At 36.6% G+C, this 13212-nt stretch overlaps 1 protein-coding gene across 1 annotated transcript in view; it reads right to left on the reverse strand.

Annotated features, from left to right (window-relative positions):
- B3GLCT (beta 3-glucosyltransferase) overlaps positions 1-13212 on the reverse strand; it is a 1048073-nt gene that overhangs the window by 461357 nt on the left and 573504 nt on the right. Inside the window, exon 7 of the mRNA XM_053708467.1 lies at positions 7628-7764. Within this exon, the coding sequence (XP_053564442.1) occupies positions 7628-7764 (137 nt within the window). The remainder of the gene's footprint in view (positions 1-7627; positions 7765-13212) is intronic.

Raw genomic sequence — 13212 nt, forward strand, 5'->3', positions numbered from 1 at the left:
TTCCGGCGACACGTATGACGCCGGAAACAGAAAATAATTCTTGCGCCAAAAAAGTCTGCGCCAAGAATGACGCAATAAAATGAAGCATTTTCAGCCCCCGCGAGCCTAACAGCCCACAGGGAAAGTCAAATTTTTAAGGTAAGAAAAAAATGAATTATTCATATGCATTATCCCAAATATGAAACTGACTGTCTGAAATAAGGAACGTTGAACATCCTGAGTCAAGGCAAATAAATGTTTGAATACATATATTTAGAACTTTATATAAAAAGTGCCCAACCATAGCTTAGATTGTCACAGAAAATAAGACTTACTTACCCCAGGACACTCATCTACATGTAGTAAAAAGCCAAACCAGTACTGAAACGAGAATCAGTAGAGGAAATGGTATATATAAGAGTATATTGTCGATCTGAAAAAGGAGGTAAGAGATGAATCTCTACGACCGATAACAGAGAACCTATGAAATAGACCCCGTAGAAGGAGATCACTGCATTCAAATAGGCAATACTCTCCTCACATCCCTCTGACATTCACTGCACGCTGAGAGGAAAACCGGGCTCCAACCTGCTGCGGAGTGCATATCAACGTAGAATCTAGCACAAACTTACTTCACCACCTCCATAGGAGGCAAAGTTTGTAAAACTGATTTGTGGGTGTGGTGAGGGGTGTATTTATAGGCATTTTGAGGTTTGGGAAACTTTGCCCCTCCTGGTAGGAATGTATATATGCCATATGTCACTAGCTCATGGACTCTTGCTAATTACATGAAAGAAATGGGAATTATAGATGTGGTGGTACACCATGTAAATCATGTAAAGATCTTATTAGGAGTGATACTTTTAACTCCACAGTAACAGGTAATGTATACATGGTGAACCATCACCTTAACTGTAATTCCAGATACATAGTGTATCTCATCACTTGTAATCTTTGTTTTTTTCAATACACTGGTAGAACGACACGTGAGTGAGAGAGCACTTGTTGTCTCTTGAGAGTGAAGTGCCTAAGACACCAGTGGCGAAACATTTTGCTCAGCACAGGAGTGAAGATACACGGAGACTAATGGAATCATGGGGGCTTTTTTTGATTACTATCAACAGCTATACTCTGGAGTTAAGATAGATAATATTAATCAAGATCTTTTCTGGTCCATGATAAAGACACCTCAATTTAGTAGCGAGGATTTAACTTTAATTAATGCTCCAATATCTATCGATGAAATAAAAAAAGCCATAGACCACTTGAAAATGAATAAAGCTCCTGGACCAGACGGGTTCCCTGCAGAGTTCTATAAATGTATTGGCGAGGTCTTCCTGCCCACTTTAGAAAACTTATTTAATTATTATTATAGGTCGAATAATGTGATTTCTAGCTACTTTTCCGCTGCTAATATTTCTCTCATCTTGAAGAAAGGTAAAAATCCCGAAGAGTTGGCCTCTTACAGGCCAATCTCGGTTCTGAATACAGACTACAAGATCTTAATGGCTATTATTGCCTCAAGACTTTCTGTTAGTTTTGCTAAAATTATCCATCCTGACCAGACTGGATTTATGGTGGCTAGAAATCCAGTAAAAAATACTCGCAAATTGATTAATTTCTTAGATTATGCTTGGAATGTGGATAGGGAGAAGAAGAAGCCTTCATGGCAAGAGACTGCTATACTCTCTCTGGACGCGGTTAAAGCCTTTGACTCGATTGTGTGGGAACATCTCTTCAGAGCGATGGTTCAATTCGGTTTAAAAGGGGAATTTGTCAAGTTTATCGTTAGATTATATCATAATCCAATCTCCTTCTTGCTTATTAATGGCTTCTTATCTCCTAAAATAATACTACAGAGAGGCACCAGGCAAGGGTGCCCTCTATCTCCTCTACTTTTCAACATAGCGTTGGAACCGCTTGCGATCCGATTTAGAGATGTATTGGAGGGAGTCCCATTCGGCCCATACCTTCTTAAAACATTGCTTTATGCAGATGACGTGTTGGTTTTTCTTACCAATATCCAGCAGTCTATCCCCATGATCATACACGTGCTAGAAATTTTCAGTTCCTTCTCAGGCTATAAGATTAACCTAGAAAAGAGCAAATTAATGTGTATAAATAACCCTCTGATAACCGGCATTGATATCCCATTTAAAATGGTTGATGTTATTAAATATTTAGGCTTAATTTTACATAAAAATCCTAAATTTTGGTATAAGGCTAATTTTTAGCCTTGGTTTCAAAAAATTGGATCTGATTTACAGCTATGGGCTGCCTTTCCATTGTCTATCACAGCTAGAGTAAATCTGATAAAATCAATTATTTTTCCACGTTTATTATACCCTCTTCAGAATCTGCCTCTATTTATACTAAATAAGGATTTAAAGCTTTTTAACACCCTAATCTCCAAATTTATTTGGAATAATAAAAGGCCTCGCATTGCACTGGCCAGACTAATGCAAAATTACGGATCGGCGGGTTTGGCGCTTCCCAATCTTAAATTATATAACCTGGCTGTAATGGTTAAAACGGCAATAGATTGGATAGCTGGGACTAATTTAGTGTAATACTAGATATAGATTATTTGTTCTCTGAATGGCTTCCTATTATAAATAATCCAATTTTTTTGCCAGGACTTTATCAAAAAGCTTTTAAAGACTGGTCTGATAAAGGTCTATATTATGTAAAACAGTTATTTGATGAGAATGATCAATTCTTAGAAGCAGATACTATTTTCAATAAATATGATTTAGCTAGATCCAATTTATTTGCCTACTTTCAAATTCGTCATTTTGTCTCATCACAAAGTTGGTCTCTTCCTTCTCTTTCTGACTGGACGGATATTAAGCTCCTCATACAAAAATTTGTGGGAGGAAACTCTTCTATATCCTTGATGTATGATATCATGTTGAACAAACAGAATTTACTATTTAAGGACAACATTTGTAAATCATGGCTCACGCTAATTCCCTCAATAAATCATGATAAGATTACTCAGAGTTTTGACTCTCTACACAAGTGCAAAGTCCCGATTTCTTGGAATGAATCTCACATGAAGCTGGTTAATAATTTTTATCTTTCCCCATGGAAAATTTCTAGAATGTTTCCGTCTTTGGTCAATTTATGTCCTCGTTGTTCACATGATAGAGCCGATGTACTCCACATGTTTTGGACATGCCCTATGGTAAGACAACTGTGGCTGAAGATTATCTTCTGGTTTAATAAATTATATAAAATATCATGTGCTTTATCTGCGGAGGATATTATCTTTCTATCCCCTCCACAGGAGGCTCTTAATGTGAATACCATAAATAGCTTAAATACCATTATTCTCACGGTTAGATATTGTATACTCAAAAATTGGAAAGCTAGGCGGATACCGGGATTAGCTATGGTCTTTAGGTCACTACAAGATCAAATTGTTTTCGAATCGTTTCATCTTCATGAAGCGTCTGAGACAAGGATCAAGAAGTTTTTTTGGAAATGGACACCAGTTATTTTATCTTACCCACATTCTTTGCAAAAGAGGATTTTGTCGCCTTTTCTTTCCTCACAAACCTTTGCGGAATTAACGCTACTGGATATTTTTCCACATATTTGGATTAATGGTACCATGAGAGAATCTTAGTTGGTGGCGCTTTGGGGGGGCGGGGTGGGGACGAGGCGGTGGTGGGGATGGGGATTGGGAGAGAAATATCCCGGTGCATGGCCTTCCCCTTTTTTTTTTTTTTTTGTTTTGTTGTATTGTCTAGTTTTGTCTTGTTGCTTTGTTTTATTTTGTTTCCATATTTGTTGTTGTGTTTCGAGAAGGAAAATTTAGGAAAGCATATTAATGAAAAAAGATTACGCTTCATGATTTTAGATACACAGGGTAGAAATATAAAACCATATCTTGTTATGTTTGCTACTTGATGAGAAATGTCTAGGACGTTAGTTCAGAATGATCAGTTAATAATAGCTAATTTCCTGCTCATATTTGTAATAATCTTTGTGTCTTCTTTTTTCGTTATTTCACTTGTACATTGATAAAGAGAGGTTTAAAATTTTCCATCTCTATGTATTAGAAAATAGAAGGTTTATTTATAATTGTCATTGTTATAACTGTGATGCAACAGATTTGTTTATTTGTCGACAACTTGATTGTTATAATCTTTTTCTTTTTTTCTGTTGACTTTTATATTTAACCTCAATAAATAAAGAGTAGAAGGAGTAAAAGAATTACCCAAATTATTCCATTCCCTGGAAATTACTTCAGAAATAGCACCAGGGACAGGAAATACTTCTGGAATAACTACAGGAGATTTAAAAACCTTATCTAAACGTTTAGATTTAGTATCAAGAGGACTAGAATCCTCAATTTCTAATGCAATTAGGACTTATTTAAGTAAAGAACGAATAAATTCCATTTTAAATAAATATGAAGATTTATCAGCATCAACCTCTGAGACAGAATCCTCTGAATCAGAAGAACCAATATCAGTATCAGAATGATGATGTTCATTTAAAAATTCATCTTAAAAATGAGAAGTTTTAAAAGACTTTTTACGTTTACTAGAAGGAGGAATAACAGACATAGCCTTCTCAATGGATTTAGAAACAAAATCTCTTATGTTATCAGGAACACTCTGAATATTAGATGTTGACGGAACAGCAACAGGTAATGTAACAGTACTAAAGGAAATATTATCTGCATTAACAAGTTTGTCATGACAAACAGTACAAACAACAGCTGGAGGAACAGATACCAAGAGTTTACAGCAGATACACTTAGCTTTGGTAGCTCCAGCACCCGGCAGCGATTTTCCAGAAGTATCTTCTGACTCAGCTTCAACATGGGACATCTTGCAATATGTAATAGAAAAAACAACATATAAAGCAAAATCGATCAAATTCCTTAAATGACAGTTTCAGGAATGGGAAAAAAATGCCAGTGAATAAGCTTCTAGCAACCAGAAGCAAAAAATAATGAGACTTAAATAATGTGGAGACAATAGTGACGCCCATATTTTTTTAGCGCCCAAAAAAGACGCCCACATTATTTGGCGCCTAAATGCTTTTGGCGCCAAAAATGATGCCACATCCGGAACGCCGACACTTTTGGCGCAGAAGAACGTAAAAAATGACGCAACTTCCGGCGACACGTATGACGCCGGAAACAGAAAACAATTCTGGCGCCAAAAAAGTCTGCGCCAAGAATGACGCAATAAAATGAAGCATTTTCAGCCCCCGCGAGCCTAACAGCCCACAGGGAAAGTCAAATTTTTAAGGTAAGAAAAAAATGAATTATTCATATGCATTATCCCAAATATGAAACTGACTGTCTGAAATAAGGAACGTTGAACATCCTGAGTCAAGGCAAATAAATGTTTGAATACATATATTTAGAACTTTATATAAAAAGTGCCCAACCATAGCTTAGAGTGTCACAGAAAATAAGACTTACTTACCCCAGGACACTCATCTACATGTAGTAAAAAGCCAAACCAGTACTGAAACGAGAATCAGTAGAGGGAATGGTATATATAAGAGTATATCGTCGATCTGAAAAGGGAGGTAAGAGATGAATCTCTACGACCGATAACAGAGAACCTATGAAATAGACCCCGTAGAAGGAGATCACTGCATTCAAATAGGCAATACTCTCCTCACATCCCTCTGACATTCACTGCAGGCTGAGAGGAAAACCGGGCTCCAACCTGCTGCAGAGCGCATATCAACGTAGAATCTAGCACAAACTTACTTCACCACCTCCATAGGAGGCAAAGTTTGTAAAACTGATTTGTGGGTGTGGTGAGGGGTGTATTTATAGGCATTTTGAGGTTTGGGAAACGTTGCCCCTCCTGGTAGGAATGTATATCCCATACGTCACTAGCTCATGGACTCTTGCTAATTACATGAAAGAAATGGGAATTATAGATGTGGTGGTACACCATGTAAATCATGTAAAGATCTTATTAGGAGTGATACTTTTAACTCCACAGTAACAGGTAATGTATACATGGTGAACCATCACCTTAACTGTAATTCCAGATACATAGTGTATCTCATCACTTGTAATCTTTGTTTTTTTCAATACACTGGTAGAACGACACGTGAGTGAGAGAGCACTTGTTGTCTCTTGAGAGTGAAGTGCCTAAGACACCAGTGGCGAAACATTTTGCTCAGCACAGGAGAAGTGCTAATTTTGATAAAGATGAATTAAAATACATCAATACTTTATTTTCATTTCAAGGTATTGATCATGTGCCCAAATTAAATACAGGTGGCAATAGATCTCAGACGCTGAATAGGAGAGAAGTTTACTGGATCTATACCTTAAAAACAGGGAGTTCTCTGGGCATAAATGAAAATTCAGATGTAAAATTATACATAGGTAACTGAGATGTAATCAGTAGGTAGTTGCATTCTAGTTTTTTCCTTAGGAGGATGATATTACTATCATAGAAAATGAAATTGATACGCTATATATATATATAACCATTTAATTAAAGTGATAGGTTATTTCAAGTGCAACTATAACTAGAGGTTGTTTATTGTGTCTAATGCTGAGTATTAAGTACATATAAATTGAAAAAATGCCCTTGTATTGTAACTGCTGAACTAGCTTAATATTATATAAAACGTCAATGCAGTAAAATTATCTGTTCTAGCGGGATTCGTATAGTATAAGTTGAAATTCCCACTATGATGTGTTAATTGTCTATATATATTTTTAGATACAATGTACTCGTAACATATAAATTTATCCTTGTTATTTTATATATTGGAATGTGATATCGATGCACCTTTTTTGAATGGCTTATAGGTTAGTAATATGCCGCTGAATTTGTAAGCGATAATATACCTTTAAATTTTGGGAATGAGTGGTGAGCCAAATAAAAGGTGTAATCAGACAGCTGTGAGTATCCCTGACGAAGTGCTGTTTAGCAGCAGGAAACGCGTTGGATGTAGCTGATGTGTGTGGAGTGGTGGAACCTTTTGTTTTCCTTGATGTGATAATAAATATACAGTGATGATTCAGCTCGGACTATGACTGCTTATTTTTCGCCATTGTGGTATTGCTGGATTCTTTTTGGTGTGTGAGATACACCGCAGAGATTTCTAAGCTACAAGTTCTGTACTGAATAGCGGCTAAGTTAGTTCGATACCACCAATATATCCTCATGTTGTCTACTTGTGATACATTATACTATACTGGAATACTGGAGAATTTGGAGGCTATTTGAACATATATACCTACAAAGGAGAAACATAATACTTTACAGTGCATATGTAAAACTCACCCAGCTGAACATATATACAGTTAACACTCTATGTGTACCTGGAAACAAGAGTGTTATGAGTAAGAACTTTGTAACAATTTAATTCCTGCAAATAACCAGGTTGTGGCAACAACACATGTGAGATTATAAACCCGTTTATAATACAACAGACTGTTTTGAGTTGCACACAGCTAAAAGGTTAAGTGAATACATTCCTTATGGCTCATATACACAGTTTTGCAACAGTGTGTCTTTGCTATATATATATATATATATATATATATATATATATATATATATATATATATATATATATATATTATACACACTTTTTTTTTTATGCACACACATACATATATAAAAAAAGAATAACAATCACATACCTTTTTACAAGTGGCATACTAAGAGCCCAACCAGCAGCAAAATCTGGATACTTAAAGCTTGAAGGATTTTCAGCAAATGCATAATGATGTATTATTGTAGATTCTTCATCATGTAATGCTTTTCCCAAAAACCAGTTCTACAAGAGAAAGATACATAATTTAATATAACTGCACTCACTGCTGTCCTGCAGGTTTCTTTTATAAAGGAATTTACTTTTAAAAGTACAGTTGATATAAAAAGTCTACACACCCCTGTTAAAATGTCAGGTTTCTGTGATGTAAAAAAAAAATGAGACAAAGATAAATCATTTCAGAACTTTTTCCACCTTTAATGTGACATATAAACTGTACAAATCAATTGAAAAACAAACTGAAATGTTTTAGGTAGAGGGAAGAAACAATATAAAAATAAAATACTATGGTTGCATAAGTGTGCACATCCTTAAACTAATACTTTGTTGAAGCACCTTTTGATTTTATTACAGCACTCAGTCTTTTGGGGTATGAGTCTATCAGCATGGCACATTTTGACTTGGCAAGATTTGCCCACTCTTCTTTGCAAAAACAAAATTTATGCTTACCTGATAAATTTCTTTCTTTTGCGATGTACCGAGTCCATGGATTCATCCTAACTTGTGGGATATTGTCCTTCCTGACAGGAAGTAGCAAAGAGAGCACCACAGTAGAGCTGTCTATATAGCTCCCTCCTTAACTCCACCCCACAGTCATTCGACCGAAGGCCAAGGAAGAAAAGGAGAAACTATAAGGTGCAGAGGTGACTGAAGTTTACATAAAAAAATACTATCTGTCTTGAATAGACAGGGCGGGCCGTGGACTCCGTACATCGCAAAAGAAATAAATTTATCAGGTAAGCATAAATTTTGTTTTCTTTTGCATTATGTACCGAGTCCACGGATTCATCCTAACTTTTGGAATACCAATACCAAAGCTTTAGGACACAGATGAAGGGAGGGACAAGACAGGAACCTTTTAAACACCACTGCTTGCAAAACCTTTCTCCCAAAAAAAGCCTCCGAAGAAGCAAAAGTATCAAATTTATAAAAATTTGAAAAAGTATGAAGCGACGACCAAGTCGCAGCCTTACAAATCTGTTCAATAGAAGCATCATTTTTAAAAGCCCATGTGGAAGCTACCGCTCTAGTAGAATGAGCTGTAATCCTTTCAGGAGGCTGCTGTCCAGCAGTCTCATAAGCCAAACGGATGATGCTTTTCAGCCAAAAGGAAAGAGAAGTCGCCGTAGCCTTTTGACCCCATACGCTTTCCAGAATAGACAACAAACAAAGAAGATGTTTGATGAAAATCTTTGGTTGCCTGCAAACAAAATTTCAAAGCACGAACCACATCCAAGTTGTGCAACAGACGTTCCTTCTTACAAGAAGGATTAGGACACAGAGAAGGAACAACCATTTCTTGATTGATATTCCTGTTAGTAACAACCTTAGGTAGGAACCCAGGCTTGGTACGCAAAACGACCTTATCAGCATGGAACACAAGATAAGGAGAGTCACATTGTAATGCAGATAGTTCAGAAACTCTTCGAGCTGAAGAGATAGCAACTAGGAATAAAACTTTCCAAGATAAAAGCTTAATATCTATGGAATGCATGGGTTCAAACGGAACCCCCTGAAGAACTCTAAGAACTAAATTTAGACTCCATGGCGGAGCAACAGGTTTAAACTCAGGCTTAATTCTAACTAAAGCCTAACAAAAAGCCCGAACGTCAGGAACATCTGCCAGACGCTTGTGCAACAAAATAGACAGATATCTGTCCCTTTAGGGAACTAGCTGATAATCCTTTTTACAATCCCTCTTGGAAAAAAGACAAAATCCTAGGAATCCTGATTTTACTCCAGGAGAAGCCTTTGTATTCGCACCAAAAAAGATACTTACGCCATATCTTATGATAAATTTTCCTGGTAAGAGGCTTTCGAGTCTGCTTGAATGGACCTTGAATCAGAAGGTCCTGTCTCAATGGCAGAGACCATGATGGAAAGGATTGATTGAAGATAAAATAAAACTAACAGTTTAACACCTCTTCTCTTTACTCTTCCTGCTTAGAGCCAGCAAAGAGAATGACTGGGGGGTGGAGTTAAGGGGGGAGCTATATAGACAGCTCTGCTGTGGTGCTCTCTTTGCTACTTCCTGTCAGGAAGGACAATATCCCACAAGTTAGGATGAATCTGTGGACTCGGTACATCATGCAAAAGAAAACACTAAAAAGTCAGATTGCGAGGGCATCTCCTGTGCACAGCCCTCTTCAGATCACCCCACAGATTTTAAGGTCTGGGTTCTGGCTGGGCCATTACAAAACTTTAAACTTCTTCTGGTGAAGCCATTCCTTTGTTGAGTTGGATGTATGCTTTGGGTCGTTGTCATGCTGAAAGATGAAGTTCCTCTTCATGTTCAGCTTTCTAGCAGAAGCCTGAATGTTTTGTGCCAATATTGTCTGGTATTTGGAACTGTTCATAATTCCCTCTACCTTGACTAAGGCCCCAGTTCCAGCTGACAAAAAAACGGCCCCAAAGCATGATGCTGACACCACCATGCTTCACTGTGGGTATGGTGTTCTTTTGGTGATGTGCAGTGTTGTTTTTGTGCCAAACATATCTTTTGGAATTATGGCCAAAAAGTTCAACCACGGTTTCATCAGACCATAACACCTTTTCCCACATGCTTTTGGGAGACTTCAGATGTGTTTTGCAAAATGTAGCCTGGCTTGGATGTTCGTAAGAAAAGGCTTTTGTCTTGCCACTCTACCCCATAGCCCAGGCATATGAAGAATATGGGAGATTGTAGTCACATGTACCACACAGCCAGTACTTGCCAGATATTCCTGAAGCTCCTTTAATGTTGCTGTAGGCCTCTTGGTAGCCTCCCAGACCAGTTTTCTTCTCGTCTTTTCATAAATTTTGGAGGGACGTCCAGTTCTTGGTAATGTCACTGTTGTGCCATATTTTCTCCACTTGATGACTTTCTTCACTGTGTTCCATGGTATATCTAATGCCTTGGAAATTCTTTTGTACCCTTCTCCTGACTGATACATTTTAACAATGAGATCCCTCTGATGCTTTGGAAGCTCTCTGTGGACCATGGCTTTTGCTGTGGGATGCGACCAAGAAAATTTCAGGAAAGACCAACTAGAGCAGCTGAACTTTATTTGGGGTTAATCAGAGGCACTTTAAATAATGTCTGGTGTATACTGACTCCTATTTAACATGATTTTGAATGTGATTGCTTAATTCTGAACACAGCTACATCCCCAGTTAGAAGTGCACACTTATGCAACCACATTATTTTAGTTTTTTTGTTTTCTTCCCTCCACCTAAAAGATTTCAGTTTGTTTTTCAATTGAGTTGTACAGTTTATAGGTCACATTAAAGGTGGAAAAAGTTCTGAAATTATTTATCTTTGTCTCATTTTTTTACATCACAGACACCTGACATTTTAACAGGGGTGTGTAGACTTTTTATAGCCACTGTACATAAAATTGCAACATTTTAGAACTTCTACTTATAATTGTATACAATCATTTGTATAATTATTTTGTGTACTAAATTTAAGATTTATAAGATTTTTCTGCAAAGATAAACCTCAGCTTCTGCAATGTAAAAATAATGCAAAAAACAGTTGTGATTTGTGAATCCATAAGCGTATTGTATTAATCAACACAAATATAATAAAATTTGTAAAACATATTTTTTTTCTGTAGCAGTTGTTCTCGTCAGGGCCTATTTAGGGCCAAATTAAAAGTAGAGAATTATTTAAAGATCCTGATGGCATGCTAACGACACTAGAAGTAAGCATTTTGCACGCACTGGGTAGTGCTTGTATAACAAGTTGAAAGTAAACTGTTTTCGCACAAGCACTGACCCAATGCACACAAAAAGACAAACTTAGAATATTGCGCGCTCACTCACATATTCTCCCATACAAGTAAATAGAGCAAAAAGGTAAGGAGAAAAATTGACACCCTGCTCACACGTAAACCCGATTACATATTCTCAAGTGCGCTAACCCAACATGAAAATATGCATATTTCAAATTTGAATGTTCTTCAAAAACATACATAAATACATAATGTATATATATATATATATATATATATATATATATATATATATATATATATATATATATATATATATATATATATATATATATATAAACAAAAGGTAGCACTCACAGGTCTTTTAAATACAAGTACAGGGGATCTAGTCCCCTTCGTCAGCATACATCAGTGATACAAACCAAACATTTTATAGTGTCTATACAAATTAACACACAAACCTTATTACCAAAGCGGTGCCAAACTTCCGTGTATGGAACGCACCCTGTGTTCCACTGAACAATTGGACCCGGAAGTGTGAAGTTGTCACTTCCGGCCATGTGAATATCGTAAAAAATTATATATCAACGGCCACACTATTACAATAAACTAGGTGCACAGTAATAAAACAATACCTCTGATGTATCTTACGTACAGGATATCATACTATTAATCCCATACGCCGAGGTGATGATAGCAAGTTGCATAGCAAACCAATGTATACAAGGTTGCCATGGATACGGCTGTAGAAACTGCCGAGCCCTTTTTAAAATGAATTGCGCTAATATATATGTGTATACAAATAAAATCATTTATACTGTCCTAGTGAAAAACTCAAAAATTAACAAAAATATTTGTTAAAACTATATGTCACATCCTATTTGTCGTGCAAGGTTCTTACTGTGAAATAACTCTTATTTTGGTGTGTATTCCCTTACGGGCATTCCTCTCTATGAGGATCCGCCGGTAGAATATATTTTATCCCTCATTGAATTTTGCCTGCATAAAAATTACTTTCGTTTTGAGAGTGGTTTTTATTTGCAGATTGCTGGTACAGCGATGGGCTCCTCCATGGCCCCCTTGTACGCCAATATTTTTATGTCACAATTTGAGAATTTATATCTGTGGGGCAAGTGTGATGCATCTATCCTTTGCTACCATAGATATATTGATGATATTTTCTTGGTATGGCGGGGGCTGAATTGTACCCAACACACACAAACACCCTCAATTACCCAAAAGTGTAAGCACGCCACTTGTAATCTGGCCCATATTGGGCACACTACATGGCTGATCTTACTGACCACCCAGATAAAATGTATGCCAATATTAAGCTTAAATGAGCAAATGTTACATTTTTTAATGTTTGTTTCATAGATTATCATTTGAAAAAAAAAAAAGTACAATAATCACTTAGTGAATGAGTATGTGACAATAGAAAGTGATAAACTAAATAATAAAAAAAAAAAGATGATGATATATAATATATAAGGATATGGGTAATCAATAGGAGTCCTCCTCAATTCCAGTTATTCAGGTGGTTCAAGTGGTTTCTTGCCTCCAAAATAAGAAAACATAATTTATGCTTACCTGATAAATTTATTTATCTTGTGGTGTATCCAGTCCACGGATCATCTATTACTTGTGGGATATTCCCCTTCCCAACAGGAAGTTGCAAGAGGATCACCCACAGCAGAGCTGCTATATAGCTCCTCCCCTAACTGCCATATCCAGTCAT

The sequence above is a fragment of the Bombina bombina genome, chromosome 3, assembly GCF_027579735.1.
Source record: "Bombina bombina isolate aBomBom1 chromosome 3, aBomBom1.pri, whole genome shotgun sequence".
NCBI classification, from domain to species: Eukaryota; Metazoa; Chordata; class Amphibia; order Anura; family Bombinatoridae; genus Bombina; species Bombina bombina.